General features: G+C 40.7%; 1 protein-coding gene and 1 long non-coding RNA gene across 2 annotated transcripts; both read right to left on the bottom strand.

Moving 5' to 3' along the window:
• Positions 1-3,930: 3,930 nt before the first annotated feature.
• On the bottom strand, positions 3,931-12,670 carry LOC105922292 (potassium channel subfamily K member 15-like). The gene is made up of 2 exons (XM_036152138.1): positions 12,293-12,670; positions 3,931-6,167 (listed from the first exon to the last, which is right to left on the bottom strand). Exons 1-2 carry the CDS (start codon positions 12,573-12,575, stop codon positions 5,233-5,235), a joined length of 1,218 nt encoding a protein of 405 aa, XP_036008031.1. The 5' UTR covers positions 12,576-12,670; the 3' UTR covers positions 3,931-5,232.
• Positions 12,671-20,148: 7,478 nt separating this feature from the next.
• LOC118567323 lies at positions 20,149-22,746 on the bottom strand. The gene is made up of 5 exons (XR_004933607.1): positions 22,506-22,746; positions 22,203-22,316; positions 21,094-21,120; positions 20,830-21,003; positions 20,149-20,751 (listed from the first exon to the last, which is right to left on the bottom strand). It is a non-coding gene; the product is annotated as an uncharacterized LOC118567323 (long non-coding RNA).
• Positions 22,747-23,710: the final 964 nt, after the last annotated feature.

Below are 23,710 nucleotides of genomic sequence, written 5' to 3'. Positions count from 1 at the left end.
CTATTTGCTAAGTTTATTTATTCGGTCATGGAAAGCGGCTTCCACTCTGAATGTCCGGCTCATCTTCCTGCCATATTGAAGCCGGTTACCCTTTCAAAACAGCCGCGCTGCACTCAGCTTGAACCGGCAGCTTGTTCCACTTGTAGCCTTGCATCCCCTTGGACTTGCACATGAAAGACCAGCATGCAACTGTAATGACCTAACAGAATTTGTTCACAAAGAAGAAGGGGGGGGAAAAAAAATCATCCAAAAATAAAATGAATTATTTAGCCTCGAGCCTTCCACGCCAGAACCTCTTTCGAGTTCAGCTGAGGATTCACAGACGTGCAGCTTTGATGATTGAGTTCAACACTCGCCTCTGAATGGTGGGGTTAATGGAAAGTTCTGTTTGCTTTGTATTGGCCTGTTGAAAGAGAATTAAGGATTGCTGTGTTGGTATGAATACTTTACATGCAGCGTAACCCCTCTGTCCAAGGCAAAGTTCTCTCAAGGGAGACAAATAGGACATTTTGTGCCTTTGTTGCCACAAACTTCAACGTATTCTATTGGAATCGTTGCAACAAATAAACACCAAACGAGTGCAGGATTTTCAAGTGGAAGCATATTAATCGGGTTTGGCCTGGCAAGTTTTAGCCAGTGAAGCAGCCAAGGCATTTGGTAACACGGCAGGAGCTGCAGAGAACCAGGGCTCAGGAGGGAGAGTCTGTCAAAAAGGACAACTATTAAACATGTTCTTCAACGTTAAACATTAAACATGTCTCTAAACACACAACAAAAGATGCAATAAGTTTTGCATGAAACCATATTTCCGTCTTGAAACAGTTAAGCTAAGGTTCAGTTCAAGAGTAAGCGAAGAATTTATGGCAAGACCTGAGAAGTACTGATTTAGATTGCATCATTCTGCAGAGAAAAGTCTGCAAAAATGTTTAGTCGGTGGAAGAGCAAAGCTGGAAGGCACATACTCTAGAGAAAGTTGACTTAGGTGCGATGACCACATATATAGTTGATTATTTAAAAGATTTGATTCTCCAAAACATTGAGCAGATTTAAGAGGGTAAGTGTCATCAAAAAAGGGAATATGTGGAGGTAAAATGAGTGAAAGCATTTACGCAGAAGAGAAGTTGTACAGCCGCGCTTGATTATGAGAAACGTTCCGAATCAGAAAAATGTGCCATTTAGGATCGTCATCACCTCCACCTGCAGCTCACTACTTGTATAGTACATTATATGCACATAATTCAACATATTATTCAGCAATTTTACTGTAATATAACTGCTGAACCGTCTTCCTCTGATGGAGCCGTAAAGGGAGATTGATAAAAATTACCCAAGCAGAAGAGCGAACTCTTTTCTTTTTTTACGGTCATGCACGAGACACCCAAAGTGGAAAATTGTATACAACACAAAAAGCGGTGATTCAGAGTAAATCAGCTGTTTCTGTTCAGTTTACACGATTATTTGTGCCATCAGTGTTGCAGTTTGCATAGTACACCACAAAAGTGAAATAAAACCTATAATAAAACCAGCCTTGCAAATCAAGCTGGGTCCTCTGGAAATGGGGCTTTTTTTATGCAACAGATTGTTTTTTCTGCTGGTTGGAGTATTGTTTTTCCTCACGGCTGATCGTGCTGAAAGCCGATCCACGTCCGGGCACTTGACTGAAGTGCTTACACAGCTGAACATCTATTCTCACTCAAACAAGCTGCGCTCTAATTTCAACTTCTAACTGCAGTGGGATTTTCAGTCCTGGGTAAACAACAGCCTATCACCTGTAAGAGATGTAACACTAAAGAGGATCTGTAACTCTGCACTCTGCAGCACAGCCACGGAGAACAGGAGCTTAGAGTCTGCTTTTACATCAGTGTCTGGGTTGATCTTGACAGTAAGGTTGTGTCTAGATGACCTCCCAGAAGCCGACTGTGTTTTTTTTTTATTAGCCAACGCTGCCCTCTAGTGGTTACAATAAGGAACAATATGTAAAAGCTGGTGGGTGCCTCGCCTGTTAAGAGGTTTGCATGCACTCGTAATCAGAATAGACGTCATTCTCATTATGGGATTTCAAGGGGAAAAAAGAATTGTGTGAATTTTTTCTTATCCATACAAGGTCTAAATTATATGAAATAATATGTAGATGAAATAATATGTAGAGGAAGTTGAAGATAAATTCCACACAGTGTAGGTGTTGGCTTCAAATAGATTTTGGTATAATTCTGACTGGATATTTAATCATTCTTCTTGTCAGAAATGGTAAAAATCATCTAAAATTGTTAGTTTTTCTGGTACAGAGCTGGCTTTTAATGCTTACTCTCAATTAAATATAGCTATGAGAGCCGACTGTGAAGTTGGAATACAGAATAACTACTGGACACCTTAATTTTATCACAATGTTCCCACTTGTAGAATAGGGAAAACAATTGAGGAAAATACATGTAACAAATGTGAGTGAAGAGAGAATAATAGTATGATTTCATTATAGGGAGTGCATTGAGAGGGTTTTCATATTCCTTTAACATTTTAGTCATGTTTATCTCAGGATATCTTGAAACATATCAATATAATACTATCACATAGGTGTGAAGTATGAAGAAAATTGTGTATATATATATATATATATATATATATATATATATATATATATATATATATATATCCACATACATACATACATATGTGACACATCTTGGCATAAATATAACTGAAGGCCTCAGAGGTTTGTTATAGAACATCAGTGAACCATCAGCATCGTCATCGTTCAATGTCCAGCCCCAAATCCAATTAAGAGCCTGTTCAAACTACTTGGTGTTGACCTACTACATAAAACCCGAATAAAATACTGTGAAGATTGTGGTTATAATGTGACAAAATGCAAAAAAAAAAAATCTTTTATAAAATGTTCAAGGGGTGTAATAAGTAGTGTTGCACTGATATCGATACCAGTATCGGCCGGGGCCCCGATACCACACTAAAATGGTGGTATCGGTATCGGCGAGTACCAACAAATAGGGCACCGACACCATTTTGATGTTTGTATGTCACTTGAACGCAGCCTTCTCTCTCCCGACACTCACTAGTTCTACTGGATTCACTTTGTATCAGCCTTTTTCCTGCTTTACAAAGGTAGCAGCTTGACAAAGCCATGATGGCAATTATTTTTCATCCATGTAGTGTGCACATCAATTTCAAACAGATGGTATCGGTATGGTATGGTATCGGTATCGGCCAATACTGCACAGCCAGATATCGGGTATCGGTATCGGGGGCAAAAAAAAAAGGCATTGGCGCAACACTAGTAATAAGAATGTTCCGTGATAATAAATACAATTTACTTTAGAATTACAGGTTGATTCCCACTTATAAAGCATTTTTCTCTAAATGTAATGCAACATCTGCCTTGCACACATAGGAAGGCAATGGCCATTTGTCTACAGACATTTCCAATTGTTGCAGTTATGATTTCTCCTCCTATTTTCCATCCTTCCTGGCTGCACAGGTTCATTCGGGAAGCTGCAGTCTGGAAGTCTTGACTGGATGGTGAAGTCAGAAAAATACCATTAACCGTAGTGTATATAGTGTCTGTCCTCAGTTTCTGCAACACTGAGCAACAAGGGCTAAGTGTGTTACCTTGGGAACCAGCCGGAGCAACGGAGTCAACGTTCCCTAATAGAGAGCGGTGATGATTACTGACTGGAAAGAACTGAAGGTCACAGGTGACGGCATTGCTGGGAGTCTGAAGACGCTCGTATTCTTAAAGATAACTCTTACTTATCACACGTGGCACAAAATCTGCTGTTTGCTGACACACTTCTGTATCTTTTATTATGCAGCAGGTCAGGGAAGGCAGAAAGGGCCATACTGTATGGTGTATATTTCCCATTACAGACTTATTCTTTAATGTTTTAGATCATCAAATAAACTCCAATGTCACATGACGATGATCTGCATCACTAAAAAAACAGTTCTCAAAAGATTTAAGTTGTTAAAGAACAAATAGCTATGCAACCCAATCTGGTACCATATGAAAATGAGTTAAATCTGTGATTACCCATTTGTCTTGGATCAGTGGGAGCGGAGGCCTAGTGGGTAATAACAAGGCACTTGCATCCCTAGATATAGGGAGCAGTCAAAGGCAGGAGAACACTTTCATTGGGATGTACGTTGGAATGACAAAATAAAGATAATTATTATTATAATAGATTCAATAGTGACATTCATGTCTCAATACAGCCAGATCTGTAGAAATGGGAAATTGCTTAAACAGAACCTGTCTAACAACATGAAGGAGGTTAATGTTCTGCCCTCCCAGTCACTCTCTCGGATGTGCCACACACGGCAGAAGCTCTAAAGGGACAGAGCTTTTTCTGTGGCAACTCCCAGGCTTTTGAACTTGCTGCCAATGTCCGTAAGACAGGCCTTTGCACTGTGTAGCTTTAAAATCTGTTCTTAAAAGTATTTTCTTTTCCATTGGCCTTTGATCGAGCATGAGGGAGCTCTTTCATTTATCTCTTTAATATCATCTTTTACGTGTCCTCGTCTTTCGTTTTCATTTTAATGTATTTGTGTAATCTCTGCTCAGCACTTTGGTAAATTGTGCTGTTTTTAATGTGCCAATTAAATAAAGAGGGTTTGGCCCAATAAGCACATCAACGGCTTATAGAGATGCTCACAAAAGAACCGAGAACATCTAAAGTACCGTAGACCTCACTTGGCTCAGTTAAGGTCAGTTTTCATTATTCAGCAATAAAAACAAGATGATGGGATGACTGGCCATCATACACACCGGGACACCTTGATGTGAAACCTTAAGAGAGGTGTGCATCCTGATACATCTGCTGTAAAACTGATAGAATTTCAGACAAATAATAATAATAATTTTGACAGTCAAACATGGTAGTGACAGTGTGATGGTCTGGGCTTCTCTGCTGCTTCCAGACCAGGTACCAAGAATTCTGCTAACGACCACTACATTTAAAATGTAAAAAAGCTGAAAGAAAATGTCAAGTCATCAGTTTCTGCAAAAAGTAAAACAAAAGGAAAGGAATATTTTTTTAAATGTGACAAAAAGACTCTGTAAAGTGGCAGACATTTTCTCACAGCTTGTTTTAGCACTCTTAAACTCTTAAGAAAAGTAAATCACAGGTCATATAGCGCTACATTCAAAAGGGAAGGCAGTGTGTGTGTTTTGGTCTGATGCTTCAATCTGCTCTGCGCTAAATAATACAAGAGGTTCCTGAGTCAGAGTGACTTCCGTCGGATTTGAAGATTGTGCTTCTCCCAACAGAGAGCTACAGCGCTGGGGGAGGCATGCGATGAAACGGTGTGGGAGCTGCCGGAGACTTGGTCCACCCTGTAGGAGATGGAGGTGTAGAAAACAGGGTTGCTGTGGCCACACGTGTGTTCGTGCTGTAGTTCAGTGGTGCTGTAACAAACATCCAGCCCACAGCACATGCAGGAGAACAGGTCTCTGAGTCTGCTGGGCCCAGGAAGCTCAGAATGCTCACATTCAATGAGTCTGAGGTCGTCTGCAGGGGAGGAGACCAGACTGGTACAGCTGCCGCCCGCCTCCACTGGGGGAGTGAGGTTGAACCGATCTCTTCTCCCATCCGCACCATCTTTTCGTCTCACCTCGGTTGATTCCGCCTCTGCGGCATCCAGTGCCTCCTCCTTGGGCTCTGAAAGCTGCTCTTCTCCACTTTCATCAGTTCTCACAGTGAGAAATCTCAACACCACCAGGTTGAGAAACGCTCCAGTGACTGTCAGTCCAACCAAAATGTAGACAAAGCAAAAGGCCACATAGGGCGGTCGCTTCTGGAGGGCGTCCTGCTTCTTCAGGGCAACAAAATCCCCGAAGCCAATGGTGGTGAGCGTGACGAAACAGTAGTAGTAGGCATTGAAGAAGGTCCAGTCCTCGAAGTGGGAGAAGGCTGCAGCTCCGATGCACAGGGTAGTCACGCAGGACAGCAGACCAACCAGCACCATGTTTCCCATGGATACCTCCGTCTTCCTGAAGCCAAGGCCCTGCTTGGCTCTGCGCAGGAGGTATCGGACTAAAGTGTTGATTCTTTCACCCAGGCTTTGGAACATGACCAGAGTCAGAGGTATTCCCAAGACGGCGTAAAACATGCAGAAGGTCTTGCCAGCATCAGTGCGTGGAACGACGTGGCCGTAACCTGAAAAGTCACAACACACTGTGGGTTAATAACGTGCAAGTATCAGTGCTGATGTTACTATAGAGAAGGCGTTCTGATTGGATTCAAAGTATTAGGAATCAATCGAATATCTGATTTCTCCTTTACGCTAGTTTTTTGTACATAAAAATCTGAAAGCTGTGGTATGCATTTGTACTCAGAATCAGCTTTATTTGGCTGTGACCATGTGCACAGTAAAAGTATTTGACTTAGGCTATAGTGATTACAACAAACAGACATTTGGTATACAATATAAAAACTATGTTTTCTTTGTTATGTAGAGAAAAAAAAGGGGGAAGTTGTAAGTTGTGAAAGTGCACTATACTATTTATCAGAATGACAGCAGGGGGAAGAATCTAACCAGTTTTGTATGCAGGATGCTTAGCGTCTGCAGAGTTGTTAGTGGCCTTTCTTCTGAACCTTGACCTGTACAAGTCCTGGCTGGAGGTGAGCCTCAATGAACTCCTCCATGGACCTAATTGTTCATTCATTAGGACTGTCTTGGGTCCAGAGAAAGGGTGTTTCCTACTGATCCACAGCAGACATAGTGGTGCTGAGGATGGTGAGGTGAGGCAGTGTGGGGGAAGACTTCCACCGTCATCTCCATAATACTAAGCGAGTTAAGCTCCAGGTGGTTCCGACTACCCCAGTCTGCCAGTTGATCCACTTCCTGTCTGTATGCAGATCAGTCGCCATCCTGGTTCAGACCAGTGAGCATGGTGTCATCCACAAACTTCAGGAGGTTCACAGACGCCTCCGCTGAGGTGCCGTCATTTGTGTATGGCAGAAGAGGACTGGGGAGGGGACACCCCCCTGGGGGTCACCAGTGCTGATGGTTCATGAGAAGATGATGCTTCCCAGCCTCACCTGTTGCTGCTGGTCAGTGAGGACGCTGCTGATCCACTGGCAGTTGGAGGCTGGTACTTTGAGCTCGGTAAGCCTGGCCTTGTTGAAGGCCATGCTAAAGTCCAAAAACAGGATCCTGCTGTATCTGGGTACATGTTGGATGCTGTTTATCATAGAGCTTTGCGATTTACTCATGGGTAAACTGGCCATCAGTATCTACCAACAGATTTCTACATTATTATACTTTTAGTATACTTTCATTTACAAATCCATCTTCGGTCCAATGGCTCCATACCTACAGATGTCCCAAAACAGTACAGTCACAGCCAATGCTCCCAGTATGTTATTTATTTCAGTGTCCCCTCAGTTTGCACAAAATTTGGGGAAAAGGCCTTCCCCTATTCTGCTTGATATTCCTGGAATACACTGCAACATGAAATTAAATTATACAGATGGACCTTGATTCTGATCTGGGACATTTCAAGCACATTTTGAAGAAAATGTAAAAATCTTCATTTCCAGTCTGTTCTCGTTTTTAAGTTTTGTTTTTAACTCTGCTCCCTTTGAAATCCATGTATAATATTTTATGATTATGGAGCTGTTATTTTATATAGCTTATGTCTTGTGTCCGTGTTACAGGTCTCTTGTAAACAAGACCACCAGTCTAAATTAGATTGCCTGTCTAAATAAAAGGAAATTAAAAAATGTCTTTTATCAGGCCTGCCAGCTGTTTTTCCATGTCTGAAGTACAGTTTTGTGGTGGGATGTAAACACCAGCCAGAAAAAAACGAGGAAAACACTCAGTCTAGACAGTTTAGACAGTTTAGATAAAAATGTCTCCAGGTGAGGACTACATGTCTTCTGCAACAGAGTGATCTGTGCTGCAGTCCGCTGAAAACAGCTGGAAGTCGGCGTCTGTTGAGCGTAATCCGGAAAGCGTCCTCCGAGGCAGGTTTTGATCAAACAGGGAGGGAGATCTGCAAAAGTTTGAGCTTCCTGTGCTGAGAAGGAGCAACTTGTCCATTTTGTTCACTAGTTAGCAGATATTTGCCAAATGGATAGACAGGGGCAGAGCGAGCAGTCCCCACTATAGCTTAACAAGCAAACCTGCTAATTGTCCTCCAATAAAATCCACAGACAGCTGCTGCACCTCCAACTAGGTCCTCCGAAAAACTCTGGATCAGTAAAACTTAGGTGTTGCTCTCTCCTGAAAGTGACTGTAGAATATCCACTAATTACAGTGGAAATACTTCGAAGAAAACAAAGTATGAGCAAGCGTTGTACCAAGGCAGCCATCCGCAGCACTGTATTGGTTCAGCCCGCGTTAAGGTGATATCCTTAAATAAAATCCAGTGCAATCAACTAACTTCAGACATTTAAAGCAGGATAAGATTGTAAAACAATATCCTAAGCTGAAAGACTAAGGCACAACTATATAATTTCTAAGCCATGTCTGACCACCTGTGACTGATTGACAAGGAGCATGTTAATCAGAGGAGCAGCGAAGAGGGCCATGCTAACTCTGGAAGAGCAGCACAAATCCACAGCTCAGGTGGAAACTATTAATCCAATGGCAGTGGCAGTGTTATTCTTTGGTACGTTTTTTGATGTCTTTCTAATCAGAGCTAGTGGGAAGACGGATAGCTCTAAATGCAAGGCAATTCTTCAAGAAAAATTGTTAAAGTTGCAAAAAACCTGAGAATGAAGCAGATATTGAACTTCCTGCACCAGCAACCCTAATCCCAAAGCCATACTGCGTTATTTGTTTGTATGGGCCAGTAAAGGTGCAGCCAAAAATTCAACTGAATGTGTGTTTACAAGACTTAAATTTTGATATTTAGGAACACCCCTTATCAAATCTGACACCTTGAAATATTTTGCAGAGAAAAACAGAAAAAAAAGTAATGTGTATATTTGATAGGGACATACACAAAAAGACCAGCAGCTGTGTCTGCACTGAATGTATCGACCCGTCATATCCTCACGTCATTGCCTCAGATCAGTGTGCAGGATGGAGTGTAGATATGTTCCTCTCCTACCTCATCATTGCAGGGTGTGACTGGCAGGTTTGGCTCTGCAGCTGCAGTGTGTCAGGACTAATCAGAAGGAGCAACTCCCCTGAGGCAGATGCCAGATTGTTTTGCTCATGGCATAGTAATCAGGCCTACCTTCCCTTGCATTGCTCTTGTTCTAAGTGGTTTTTACTATTCCAAGTTTGTCCTCCCTTTTTGCAGGAACCATCAACACTCTTGCTTGAGTCTCTACAATCCTATGCTCCTCTTCCTAGTTCCTTCGGTTTCTGGAGAAATGATCACAAGTTCCCTTCAGCAAATCTCCTCATTGCTTCTCTGGCCACCCTCCTGATATCAGTCACTTGGATTCCTCCGCTACCTACCTCACGCTCACCTGCCTGGCTACCCTCCAATGCTCTCTGCTCCCACCAAATGCCACTCCTGGAAGAAAGGAAACAAAGAGATAGCATTACCGCACCCTCCATTCACTGCCACCTGCCAAACTCATATTCTGCGAATGTGCTTACCTCCTTCTGGACTTGCCCTCATCTCCATTAACAGTAAGGATTCTCCACCAGTTAACTCATCATTATTCTCTGTTCCGATTATTCTTACAACAACCCTTACCTCTCCTCTCCTCCTCAGTGGCAAACCAGGGTTCAGCAGAAAACCCAGAAGACATTTTCCCCGCCTAACGCTGTCAATAAGCCTCTTCTAACCATTCCATTGTGTTTGTAATGGTTGCCAGCACTAGAGTCTTTCGTCACTTAAAGGAGCATAGCACATGTTCCAGGTTTTTTGCAGACATCTGCCCCCCCGTGGCAACAAGTTGAAATGACACCAGTGTTGTGCACGTGCATGGGAGAAGAGGAAAAGCATCTGCCGCTGCGACTGGTGTTCTCTCTTGAGGCATGATCGCATGACGTCAAGCTAGTTCTCTCGGCAATGTATCGATTACAGCGGAGTCTTAAAGTAGCCAGGTGAGGGCAGTGGTGGTTCTAGACCAAATTTACCAGGGGGGCCAAGGTGGGGCCAGTGTTTTTTTCCACAGGGGTACATAAAAGAATGAAATCATAAAACAGGGCAATATTTAATCACTTAATAATATGAAGTGAGACACTTGTGGCTCTGGTACTGCAGGTTTCAGATCCCTGATCTAGCAGATGAAAACTGTGATCCCAGCTCAATACAGCTGAAGCTAAAAGTAAAATACCTTGATTTTTAAACCCTAGTTAAGGTGAAATTGTAAAGGTAAAAAAAAAAAAATTAAAATTGGTCAAAGTGACAAATCAGGTGTGGTTTCTTCCCCAATGCATATAACGGTAAGAGGTTTATTTAATGTTATGTCTTTAGTACAGGGGCTAGAACCATTTCTACATGGGCACTGGCCCCTGTGGGCCCCTGTCTAGAGCCGCCCCTGGGTGGGAGTGATCAAATTTTTCTTAAGGCAAATCAAGCGTAAATAATTGTACAAATCTGCAAACAAGTCTTCCCGTAGCTTACTGTATGCTTCAAGTTCCAGGGGTAAACTATACCAGAAACAAATACAATGATTTGCTGCTCCATAAATAGGTTTGTTGGTTGTTTGAAAGCTTTCTTTCGTGTCAGATGATATTAGAATGTGTTTATTAGTTGGTGCTATTTTAGAGGTTTAATTTACCACTAACTCCCCCATCATCCATTTCGATTAGTGAAGTTTATGTTGTTTTGTTGTTGTTATTTTTTTTTGTCTAAACTGGCTCTCGTGAAAAAAAAATGCCCTTAAACATAACTTGTCGCAACATCTTTGGCAGCAACATCTGCTATCAACCATTAATGAGTATTTGAAATCTAAGATACATTTTGTCATACTGTTTTTTTTCTTCCTGAATTGTTTTAATTCAGTCACATCTGAAGGTTTTCAAGGAGGAACGATCTGTTGTGGTCTTGCTTCAGTATCTCTGTTGAACTTAAGTCCGAACTTTGTTTAGGCCACATAACCTTCAAGCCATTCAGAGGGGGACTAGTGGGTAATGCTTCGGATCATTGCGCCGCAGCATTACCCAAGTCCGTCTGAATCTGGTGGCTAAACGTTATCCTTCAACATTTTGTCATCTTTTCTACCTTTTAACATTTTGCCTCACCTTTCTCTCTTCTTTCTTTCTCTTTTACTTTTCCAGTAATGCTCCACTTGTGAAAGTAAATCTTTCGGTCCCACTTTGGCATTAAGACAGCAATTCCTAATGCTACACTGCCAGACAGGACACGTAAAAAAACCCAAAAAAAACAAGGCATATAAAACAATGCTAGTATTTAAAAAACATTTAAAAATACAATTGTAACTTTTCCAGTCATGAAAATGCAAGGTTTTCCTTTTCTAGTTAATTAAAGCGAAGCTCATTTTTTCACACTTTTGTTTTCAAAGGGGCAGATTATACTGTATGGAGCTAATTAGGAGACTCCAGAAGGCTTTTAAAGTGGACAGATGGGGTTCCGCATGAAAATCAAAGCCAAAAAAGGGTTTGGTGGCTTTTTAGGGAGTTGTGGTGGGATGGGCCAACATGCCTAAACTGGCATGTTTTGAAAGGGCAGAAAATATGAGTTAGGCAAATAAATATTGCAACTCCTTGTCACATACTTACATGTTAAACCATTTAGACTATTAGAATTATAACGCTGTTGTTATATACGGGTGGGGATGAATAGATTAGGTAGATGTCTCTGGCCGCACAAACTGCCTGATGGTCCACCCAAACTCACTTCCTTGGAACAATTAACTATTAATCTGCTGAATGTTTTCCTAGTTTGGCTTGAACATTTTTGGAATATAGAAATTTATTTAAAAAAAAATGTTGGTTGAAAAAACATTTATTTTGATTGAGGTTGCTTTTTTTAGTTTTTTTTTTTTTTTTTTTAGTATATGTTTTTTTTTCCTGGTGGAGGTAGTTTACCTTTAATTGTCCCTGAATAGACTTTTAAGTAAGAATTCATAACAACTAGTTCTTCAACCGTCCTACATGCTTGATCTAACTTTCTTTTCTTTTTTTTCTTTTTTTTTTTACAGTTGTCAGAATAAAGGTAGGCCTAAAGTTAAAAAGCAGGTATGTGCCTCAGAGAGAGAATAAAAAGAGAGGAATTTCTCATTTCCTATGATCCTACCACAGCTTCACAGTAACTTTTAAAAACAAATCATGAACTTTAAAAGAAGGTGTAATTTCCTGTTTACTGAACGCAAACCTATAAGGAACCAGTAACCCACGGTGTTCTTACCTATAGTGGTGATGACAGTGATGGCAAAATAAAAAGAGCCGGTAAACTTCCACTGCCTCCCTCCTCGGTGCGGCTCCGACTGAAGGATGACTCTCTCTAACTCCCGGTAGTCCTCCTCCTTGAAGCCGTACTTTCTCTTCAGCTCGCCCAGTTTCTGCTCCAGAGCCTTTTTCCTGGAGCTCTCGCTCTCCGTCTCCAGCGCATCGAACACGGCGGCTCCGATGAGCAGGTAGAGAACTACGGAGAGGATGAGGAAGAGAGTCCTGATGTTCTGCGCCTTCATCCTTCCACTCCGGCGGAGAGCTGCTGCTGACGGTGCTGATGCTCAGAGGGAGAGACCCATCCTGGAAGGGTTGGAGTGTTTGGACCCCTTTAGCATGCAGGATTCTAGCATGCACACAGCCAACTCTGAAATTTAGTTCCAGCAGGTAGAAAGTGGAGCTTCAGCTGCATGGAGCTGACACCACCTCTGAGCTTCACAGGATGTTTGTCTAGCCTACTTAGAGATGCTCACATGACATCATTCGCTGAGCCCGTCTGAGTGAACTGATGTGTGCAGGGGTTGTTTTCCCATACATGTGCTGAAGAGGAAAGCTTCTGTCTAAAATATCAGCTCTGAAAGTTTCCAACACCATGAGGAGAACATACAGCAGATGCTGTATGAGGTGTTTTTGGTTAAGAAGTCCGTAAAGGACATCACAGTGTATTGTAAAAGTATTTATATCCCTTTAAATGTGTTTGTTGTTCACCTTTTGTCACATTTAAGCCATAATCTCCAGGTATTTTATTGGGATTTTATAGGATGGGTGGCTCGTCTGCAATCTTTACTGTCCAAAGAGCCATTTTTTTCCCTCCCAGTCCAGCTAAATGAAACTAGTTTGGAGCATCAGAACTTATACGACCTTTTGAAAATGATAACATATTTTGTGATAAATATTTACTATAGGATCTTTTTTTCACTGTTAAAGAACCACAATGTTACTTATACTAGGTTGTAAAAAAAAAAAAAGAAAAACACAAAACATAAAACAACAAGATGGGTACATTCTCTTCATTGGGATGTTGATATTTGTGGATTTATGGATCTAAAACAATATCACTGGTATTTTTGCTGGGGAAGATTCTCAGTCATCCAGGTCATGATCATTCCAAAAAAAGTAAAAAAAAAAAAAAAAAACAACTGGACTTTTTTTTTTTTTTTTTCGAAGTTTGAAGACGTTTCATTTCCCATCCAGAAAGCGTTCTCAATTCAAATGTCTGGAGTTAGAGGGAGATGTTGTGATCACCTGCATGGAGGTGAGTATTGAGGTGAATATTGGCAGGAATCAAACATATTGCTGTGTTGTAAGTTTTTGAAAGTTGAAACCTGAGTCCTCCTCCTCTGTTTAGAGTTGTTTTTTTTTCACTCTTAACGTAAATGGCTTCCCCCCCCCCCCCTCCCTTCCCTTGTAACCATCTGTCTTCTTTGTCCAAAATGTGAACATTTTGGTCCTCAAAAGAGTGTCCTTTGTCCTTTAGGTGTAGGTGGACAGCAGAGTCTTGTCCTGAGGAGGAGGCTTTGCCATTCTGCTGTGGAAATCCAATAAACTTATTGCATGAAAAACTGTTAAAATCGGAAATTTGGTTTGTTACTTTGTTCTTCATAATTTGTTGCCAAAGCTATTAAGAGGCATTGTGGAAGGTCCTAGGGTTCTACTACCTGGCCTCAGGAGCCACAGGTAGTAGAACCCTAGGATAGACAAACACAAATAAGTGCACAACTGAGTGGAAACGACAATAAGACATACTTTCTTCATCTTTAGAGGTTTGCAGGAGAACATTAGTGAACAGACAGCATCATGAGAACCAAGGGACAGAGTTGATAAGTGAGGAAGAAAGTTCTGGAGAGGTTTAAATTAGGTTACAAAACAATAACCCAAACTAGTCTGTACATCTCACAACTCAGTTTCAGTTCTCTCCCAAAATACTGTGTGTGGCAAAAAACATCACTCCATTCTGACTGCCCCTCCCCTACAATGAAACATGGTGGTGGTAGCATCATGCTGTTGGGATGCTTTTCTCAGCAGGGATGAGGAAGTGGTTACGAACTGCTGGGAAAATAGATGGAGCTAAATACTCAGCAACTTCAGAAAACAAACTTGTTAAAGGCTTCAAAAGACTTCACCCAACATTGCAATCATCCTGAAGCTACAGCCAGAGCTACATTACAGGCCAAACATTTGGAAGCAAAATCAATTTTATACAAATAAGATCATAATATTGATGGTATACAGTACTTTGCTTTAAAATAAATATTATAAATGTGTGAAGATTATTTCTAATGCCCACCTAAACAGGGGTGCTGTGATGTGAAGACACCATCCTACATCCCAGAGTTCAATCAAAACTCAAATTTTGCTGCAAAAATTCGGTCCCTTCCATTATTGAAATCAAAGGTTTACTTTTATCAAGAAGTATTTGAAATATGATCATTTTGCACACAAAGAAAATGCCCCCTAAAAAACTAGTGTTTCCTCTACTTTTATGGGCTTTCATGTGTGTGTGTGTGTGTGTTTTTTTAAGATTGTGTATAAGCCAGCTGAAGGTGGTTTGTTCCTCTTGGTGCAGAAATGCGTGCACACATTTCTGAGCACAAGTGCGGCTGTTAATCACCGAGCCTGTTTTGAGAGATCTTAAATACACACTCGTCAAAGTGTCTGTGAGTGTTTTGTCTACGGCTGGAACAGCTGCCCTTACTGGACAGTTTGGCCGCGCTTGCGGAGCATTTGTGTTGGGACTGTCGCCTCTTTTCTCAGCCAGAGTTACACTGAGCGATGAGGCATAAGTCGGTGGCAGCAAGGATCTTTCTCAAGCAACCAGTGTCAGCGGCGCCTCCAGAAATGTTTCATAGGGGTGGCCAGATGGAGCCACTTAAACTCTTGTGTCACAAAAGGGGACAGATGGACCCAGTATTCAGGCCGGACAAGCAGATGATATTTAAAGGAAATTTATTAACGAAAAAACGATCAGACAGAACTTAAATGGGCATCTAGCCAAAAAAAGAACAACATAGCTCAAAAACCAAAATAGTCCAAAACTGATAAATGGTAAGACTAAATAATCAAAAAAAAGGAGACAGGCAAACTCTAATATACGAAAATCAGATCCAGTCAGGCAACGGGCAGGCAGTCAGAAAAAACTGGACAATTGGCTCAGAACTCCAAAGGGTAATTGGGTCAGGTTTACAGGCAAACAGAGTACGGGGAATGCCGGACAAGACTCACTAATAGGCATGGAAAACAATGATCTGACAGAGTGCAGGAGACAGAGGCAGGTATAAGTAGGGGAGTGAGCAGGTGAACGGAGTGAAACTAATTACCAGAATGGGTGGAGCTGATCAGGAGGGAAAAAGTGGCTGGAAGTAAACTGAAGCTGATTGGATGGTGACTGGTGAAGGGGAGTGACAGGCAAACAGACAGGATGTTACTGAGATGTAAAACTGAATGACTGGCAGGTGAAAAACACATAAAGTAAAACAGTTTCAGGATAAATCAAGACAAACCCAAACTAAAACAGAAACTAAACCTATGACAGAAAACATTCAGCTTTATTCAGAATAAAGCTGAATGTGGAAAACTATCAGACTTCAGTAAACGCCTACTAATATCCTTTGGTTTTTAATGGTTTTCTGAATTTTTAATGTTCCTAATGATCTAATGTGCACAGACCAATAACAGTACATTTTGAGTTGAACAACAATTCCTTTTTATTGCGTAATTACATTAGGAACAAGGTGTAAATTTATTAATTTATTGGAAAACAAAACAGTTACTGGGGGAAAGTAAATACTGGCAGATGCAAATAAAAGCGCGATAGGTCTGGAAGAGCAGCTGTCTTGCTGGCTCGATCATGAAATCAAATGCTAAACTGACCCTACAACAATTTACACTGGCAAGTGGGGTGGCCAGGACATGGCACAGGGGTGCCATGGGCACCCCTGGCTACCCCCTGCTGGCGCCCCTGCACAGTGTGATCCAACATGGAGCAGATGTCAGGAATCCAACACACATAGAGCAGCAGAGGCGATAGTAGAAGAAAACACAGAAGCTCAGCAACGCTCCACAAACAAAGCCCCTAAGTGGCAGCTATTAGCGTTTTGCTCCATGCAAAAATAAGTGCCCTGGGTCCATCCTTCATGTTATTCCACGTTCAAATTCAGGATAAAGTCCCTACCTATCTTAGGAAGGCAATCCAAGCACTGTGTAAACTGTTCATTCTCTAAAAAAGGTTCATAAAAAGCCAGAGATGTCTAAGTTAAAATGTACATTTATTACCTCCTCCCCACGATGGCTTTCTCTGAGCTGTTTTTAGCAGTGACTGTAACACCGTCACCTGGTTCAGCAAAACACAAAGTCATCATGTCTATTATTTTATTTTAACTATCAGGAAACTTTTTAAAACGTCTTTCTAAAGTGGAAGAGTTTAAAGCTTTTTTTTTTTTTTTTTGGTGGGTATTAACAGCGTTCTGGCATAATTATGACTTGATACTTGACCACTCTTCTGATCACAGTTTGTTAATGTCATTTGGTAGGTTCCCTGGTAGGATTTGGCTTCTATAGCACACTTCATAAATGTAGTTAGCCAGCTTTATCAATTCCAACACCAGTTGTAAAATCTAATTGAGTCTAAAGCTCAATAATCCACAGCACAATGGAATAGCCTTTCCCTCATTACAGACCATTTCTGTTTTTACTTTTTTCCCCTCACACTTAATGTTTCAGATCATCAGACAAAAATAACCTGAGTAAATACAAAACACAGTTCTTTAATAATGATTCCATGAGTTAAGGAACAAGGTATCTACACTGACCTGTCTGTGTGTGAAAAAGGAAGTGCCCCCCTTCAGTTCAGTTTCACCAGCTCATGTCACACATTGCCATTGATCAGTCTGGAAAGGGTTACAAAGCAACCACAGTGAGAGCAATTATCCACTAATAGGGAAAGACAGAGCAGCGGTGAGCCTTCCCAGAAGTGGCCGCCCTACCCAAACTTCTCCAAGAGCAATTCAACGATTTATCCAGGAGGTCACAGAAGCAGGACATCATCCACAAATTGACAACACATGGGCAAAAACTGCATCCACTGGAGAGTTTTGAGGCAGACCAAGTGCTGACCAAAACAAACACATTCCCATTTCACATTTTCCAAAAATACATCTATGATGATCCTAAGCTTTTGCATCATGGCACAAGCACAAAGCTAGCACAGTAACTAGAACACAGTAGTCACAATGCGGTACCGCGCGCGAGCTATTTTTAGAAACACAACGTCACGATGACGTCACATCACGTGGTACGCAGTAGGGCAACCTTGCATAGTCCGCCGCTGTTTCGCTGTTAAAGAGACGTGCGTTAGCCTAGGTTTTACTCGGTAAATGACTGCTTTTTCCAAATCTAAGACCATGGTTTTTAAACATTGTTGCTATGGAACGTGCAACAGCGACTCGAGTTACGCTGATCGGCCGCATATGAAGGATGTTTTCTTCAAGACTGCCAAGGAGAAATGTGTGCGCTTGGTACACCGGGGCGGTCGGCCTACACAACAGTTCAACCCGGAAAAAGTTACCAAATTCAAGTACATATGTAGCAAGCATTTTGTCGGAGGAAAGGGCACAACCGAAGAACATCCTGACCCAATTCCAGCGACATCAAGTCAAGGTAAGAGTATTTTGGTGGCCGACATGTTAATAAAGTAGCGCCTGCTACCATGATAGCATATAGGCTGTCATGGTAGCAGGCGCTAACATGATAGCCTGCTACCAGGATAGCTTACTCAAAAACATTTCAAATGAGACAAACATTAAACATATACCCATTCCTGGACGGTGATTGCAAACAACAACAACAAAAAAAACGGCCGACGCTGCCATGATCACCGCGCAGGAAAAAAAAAACAAAGCTTACCGTTCGATCAACTCGGCCAGTTTTCCAGTCTTTTTAAACCCTCGAACCTCAAGCCATCGTTTGAGCTGAAGGTTGGTGTGTTCTTCGACAGATCGACCAGTAATCCGTGTGCCTGGGACATCGTCTTGGGAAAGTTTAACGGCTGTAAAGTCGGTCAGATCGCTGTTTCTGTTGCGCTTGTAATAGCTGGGTTATCCGTGCTTTCTCTCCTGTATGCCCTACCTAAGCGGCAAAAGGGGCGTTGCTCTTGAGACGGTGACGTCACGTGCGCGGTACCGCATTAAGCGTGGCAGTGATAGTGGGTTTCTTTTTTTTCCGGCTGCTGCAGGACAAGGACAGTCCATTGTAATTGACTGGACCGTGGATTCTAGCCTCGTGAGACCATCCTGATCTCGCGAGCTTTCAAGGTTTCACTCGCAGATCAGTCCAAGTACACCTCGCTGCAGCCTGCGGAAAGGGGGCGGGGACGGACCACTGTCAGTCCCATACCTTATATGGAAATGGGACCATTCCACTCCGGAAATTAAGGGGGCGCCAGTGACACTATTTCCTGTACCAGCCGTGTTATAATAATTATAATATTAATAACGCCATTTGTTTGCCAACCATAAATCAAATTAATATTTTAGAGACAAATGTACATTACATTTACAACACATTTATCCATCCACACCTATCCCTATAGTGGGATCGTTAGGGCTGCTGCGGTGGATCCTGGACAGATTCCCAGTCCATCGCAGATTAAGAAAACATCCATCCATCCATTTTCTGACCCACTTAATCCCTTATGGGGTCGCGGGGGTGGTTGGTGCCTATCTCCAGCGTTGAGTAAGAAAACAGATATAACCAAATACTTGCTAGTGCTGAAGTTCGAATAACAGATTTTGATGTTTGAATGGTACTCTTGAAATAAATAAATTCAAATCTAAAATATAATAGCCTTTGCCTTATTTAATAAGGACTAGATAGAAAAGAGGTTTGGTCGGTAAGACATTTAGACAACAATTTTGTCCAATTTAGTATGTCCATTTACAGTGCACTTTTGTTCTGTTTATTTGCCAAATATTTCTCTTATTATTCACATTGTGAATACAATTTACAAACAAACCAAATGACTTTTGAACTTCTAACAAGTGGCATTCCGAAAACTAAGATATACTTCTTTGCAGGCGACCTGGCTCAACTATTATCATTGTTTACCATAATGTCTCATTGGAAACTTTTCTACATAAAACTGATTGGTGTCCCACTATTCCATTTAGAATTTCCACATCAATTCTACCAATTGCAATCGATTCATAAACTGCGCTCCAAATACCTTAAATATCCACTTTTTGCTAAACCAAAAGGGATTCATTTGAAACTTTAAATGTAGCTTCAACCTGGAAAGACTCACACAGAGATAGGTTTTAGAAAGTTTATTTGACAAGAAATAATCTTTGGCGCTCGGAATCCGTCAGTAGACATGGTGCTGGTAACCGGCAGAGAGAATGATCCGCTGTGGATGAGGGTTTTTTTTCTATATGAAAACCTTTTTGAATAAAGTCACTGGATACATAAGTTAAACCAATGTGTAAATTCTAACTATAACTATCTTCATCTTATCTGCTCAGCGAATCACTTGATCATGCACCTCTGTCCCAGCCTAACGGCGGCGGTCTCATCTCCTCCACCCTTCATAAAGTCCGGCTTGATGTGTGCAATTGCTCCTCACCTGAGCTTTCCTCACCTCCATCTGGTCTCCACCTTTGTTCAGCATACATTAATCATATGTTTGCAATATGACTATGTAACCGAACAATGTTTTTCTCTGTGCTTGCTTTATTACACACAAAAAAATCTAATTCTGACTGGTAAAACATAAACAACTTAGCTGTATGTCGGATTTGTAAAGAAAATTTCTATTGATTCCAGTCATTTTTCAAAGATTTTAGGAAACATTTTATTTAAACATATAAAATATTGCAAGTTATTAACTTTGATTGTATGTCAAATTTTTAAAACAAGATTATCAAAATGTTAAACAATGCTGTTACAGTATAGTTACAATAACTTTATTGGTTCTACTCTCTTTAGAACATCTTACAGCCACAATGTAACTTTTTCTGGAACCGACAATATTTCTATGAAAACTAAATGAATGAATGAGCTACAACAAAAAGAACATTCAAAAATTTACATAATATTGAAATAACTCAAAACGAATGACCGCACAAGTTAAAAGGCAAATGTGCTTCATCAGAAATGTTTTAAAATGGCATGTCACACACACAAAAAAAAAAAACGAACAATGTGTGACAACAGAAATATGGAAAACAACTGATTCATTCATTATTGACTTTCAGGGCAGCGTCCGGGTATGGCATCACAGTAGTAACGAGGGTACTCCCCTTCCATTTCTGGTGAAGCCCACACAGTCTTTATATGGCCGGTTGCAGGAAGAACACGTTTCGACCCCAAAAGGAATCCGATTTTCTGCTTTGAATGACTCTTAAAATTTATCCCAGTGGATCTCACCTGTTAATAAAAAATATATTTCACGTAGTTCAAATCTAATTTTGCATGTTTAAAGTGAAAATATTCAAAGGTCCTTACCATCCAGCCAAGCAAAGTGAGTCTTCTTCCCGGAAACTGGGTCAGACACAATGGCTTCAAAGCACTTGAAGGTCGATGCCAAGGTGTGTCTTGGCATGCCAGGGTGAGGTAAGCTGTGTCTCCCTGTGCTAGTACCACCTCCTGGAGAACAGCTTCAAGTCCATTCAAAGGCATCTGAAAATAAAAAAAATAATAAAACAGGTGCATTGCAAGACAGTCATACCAGAAGAATAGCTATGACACGTGATTATGAGTGAATCTTACCTGTAAGATTGGCGATATCCTTTGCACCTGCATGGTGAAGAGCATTAAACGCTAGTTAATACTTTATATCGCTGAAGATCTTATCCTTTCCATCTCTAATGGTATAAAAAATGCTGTCCAAATAATGAATTTAATTTTTGTTTTAAATCATTTAGGGTTTTAGTGTCATTTGCACATTGTAAATTTAACTTTAACGTAAATTTAAGGACAAATCGTAATAGCTACTGACATAAAAGGAAAAGGTTAGTACTCATCAGGAAATATACAAATGATTGGTATAAAAAAGGCATGTTTGAAATTAATCACTGTAGATTTTTTAACTTTATTGTTACTGCTTTGTAGGATTTAACAATTAATTTTAGAAGTCACAATGGCTTCCAGTTAACAGATATATATTCTGCAAAAAATTAATTGAAATTGTAAAAGTGATATTGCTCAAACAGCCAAGGGCAGGTATTAACTAATTAGATTTACTCAATTATTCTGTAACGTTTGACAAAAAAAATAAAAAAAAATAGGTCTATTTTTCCTTATGTTGTAATCTTGAGTAAATTTGTTGATACGCAACCCAATGCGTGTAATTTAATTGAATGAAGAACACATTTTAACCTACAAAAAAATAAAACACGATACACAGATAAATGTTGTTCATGCTAGGTTTCTTCTAACCTTAATTTGTTTTCTTGTAATAATATTTTTCATTTTTGGTTAGAAAATGCCGAACAGTGTACATAACTTCATTTTTATTCATGTCTGCTAAAATAAATGGGCAATATTACATCGCACATTATGATCAGTAAAACAGGACTTAATAATAGCCATCTCACAAAATACTTTGTTACTCTTACTTGTGTGTATTTTTGTTTTTGTTTTTTTGCACAGTTACTTATTAAAAATATATTGAAGCAGTGCTACTCGTTATTAGAGCATCACATCTGGGTACTACACCCACATATGATGACAGCTGTTAGTTTATAAAAAATATTTGACTTTCCAGAAATGTAACATTCATGTTCCAAAAACACATTTAAAAATAAAAGAAAAACACTTGAAAACTGATAAGCATGTAAAAAAAATATTTTATATTTTTCAAGTGTTACTTTACATACCGTTATGTTGAGCCATAGCAGCTTTTGCTATATGGTTCTGTACCTTGTGCGACTCATCGGCATTGTATGAGCAAGGGGGACATCAATATGTTGCAAATAGATAGATGCGTGGATCTGTGTGATTAAAATAACAAACAAATTCCATCTAATGGTGCCCTGCAGGAAAATAATTATCTATGCTACATGTTAGCCTTCGCTGTATAAATTACGAATTTCACTTGTCTACAGCTGTTAATTATATTTTAAACCTAATCTAAAAAATGATTTACTATGTGAAAACACGTTTTAAGAAGGTAAAAATACCTTTTGCTGACTTCGTAGGTTTTGCATTATGGATCGTGTGCCGAACATCAGTGGAAGAACCTCTACTTCTTTTAATCGACTTCTCAACTCCGCTTCTTTAAGGTACTAGTGATAATGAAAATAGCGCCCCCTTCATTTCCGGAGTGCAATAATCCCATTTCCATATAAGGTATGGGACTGACAGTGGTCCGTCCCCGCCCCTTTCCGCAAGGCTGCAGCGAGGTCCTTCTCGATCAGTCTGGCTACTCTCCGTTAAAGAAAATTTGGAGCCGTTCACCAAACGAACGTCCAATCAGCGTTGGCTTTGAGGCGGGTTGAGGTGTGACGCAACGAGAAGCGCGACAGTTCAGTCTAAAGAACATGGCGGCTTCAGCCGATGAAACTAGCGTTAGCGTGGCTATAGAGCAAGTTTTATCGGAATTACAGAGTATTTCTTTGCTGAGCTAACAAGCCTTTACCTGCAGCAGCAAGAGTAGCTTGGCTTGTGGTTGTGTTTTCGTCGTCGCTCTGTTACGAGCGTTGACGAAGCATGTTGGCGAGTACGTCATATGCTTCGTTGATCTGATTGGTTTATTTGGCCCGTCTATCACCAACATAGGCCAATCAGCTAACCAGTATTTTCGCCCCTTCCCAAAATTACTTCAACGGAAGGTTTCCAGATGGATATGCGAAGCAAATCTATCTGGCGGAGTCAGGTTACGTGGATTCTGCTCTCAGAGAAAATTTGAAAGGAGAATGTCTGGGGGGGGGGGGGGGGTGTTAGGCCTCATCCAAAATAAACAAGCAAGTTCATCTCTGAATGAAAAAAGAAGTTAAGGTCTCTAAGGGGTCTATTTAAAGTCTGGATAAAGTCAGAACAAGATGCTGGGGCGTTGCCCTAAACTGTTACCTGAATTTTATGTAGTTATGCGACATATTGATACTGGTATCATATTCACATTCAACAGCAAATTAATAAAGTAATGGTAGCTGTAAACAAATAAATGGTGGTGGCTGCAAGGAGAAAACAGACACCAGACAAGTCATATAAGTTGGCGATTGACTCCCCCTTGTGGTCTGGTGCACTTCGGCTTCCTTGAGGCGAGTTTGCATCTTTTTTTTTTTTAACTTGCTGTTGTGTTTGGTACATGCACAATTTTTCTTTAGCAGTGTTTTTCTGTTGCATTTATTTTTATTTCTTGTTGTTGTTTTTTGTGTTGTGTTTT

The sequence above is a fragment of the Fundulus heteroclitus genome, chromosome 20 (assembly GCF_011125445.2).
Source record: "Fundulus heteroclitus isolate FHET01 chromosome 20, MU-UCD_Fhet_4.1, whole genome shotgun sequence".
Classification (NCBI taxonomy): domain Eukaryota; kingdom Metazoa; phylum Chordata; class Actinopteri; order Cyprinodontiformes; family Fundulidae; genus Fundulus; species Fundulus heteroclitus.
Note: the sequence above shows the minus strand (reverse complement) of the source record. Positions and strands in the feature narration are given on the sequence as shown.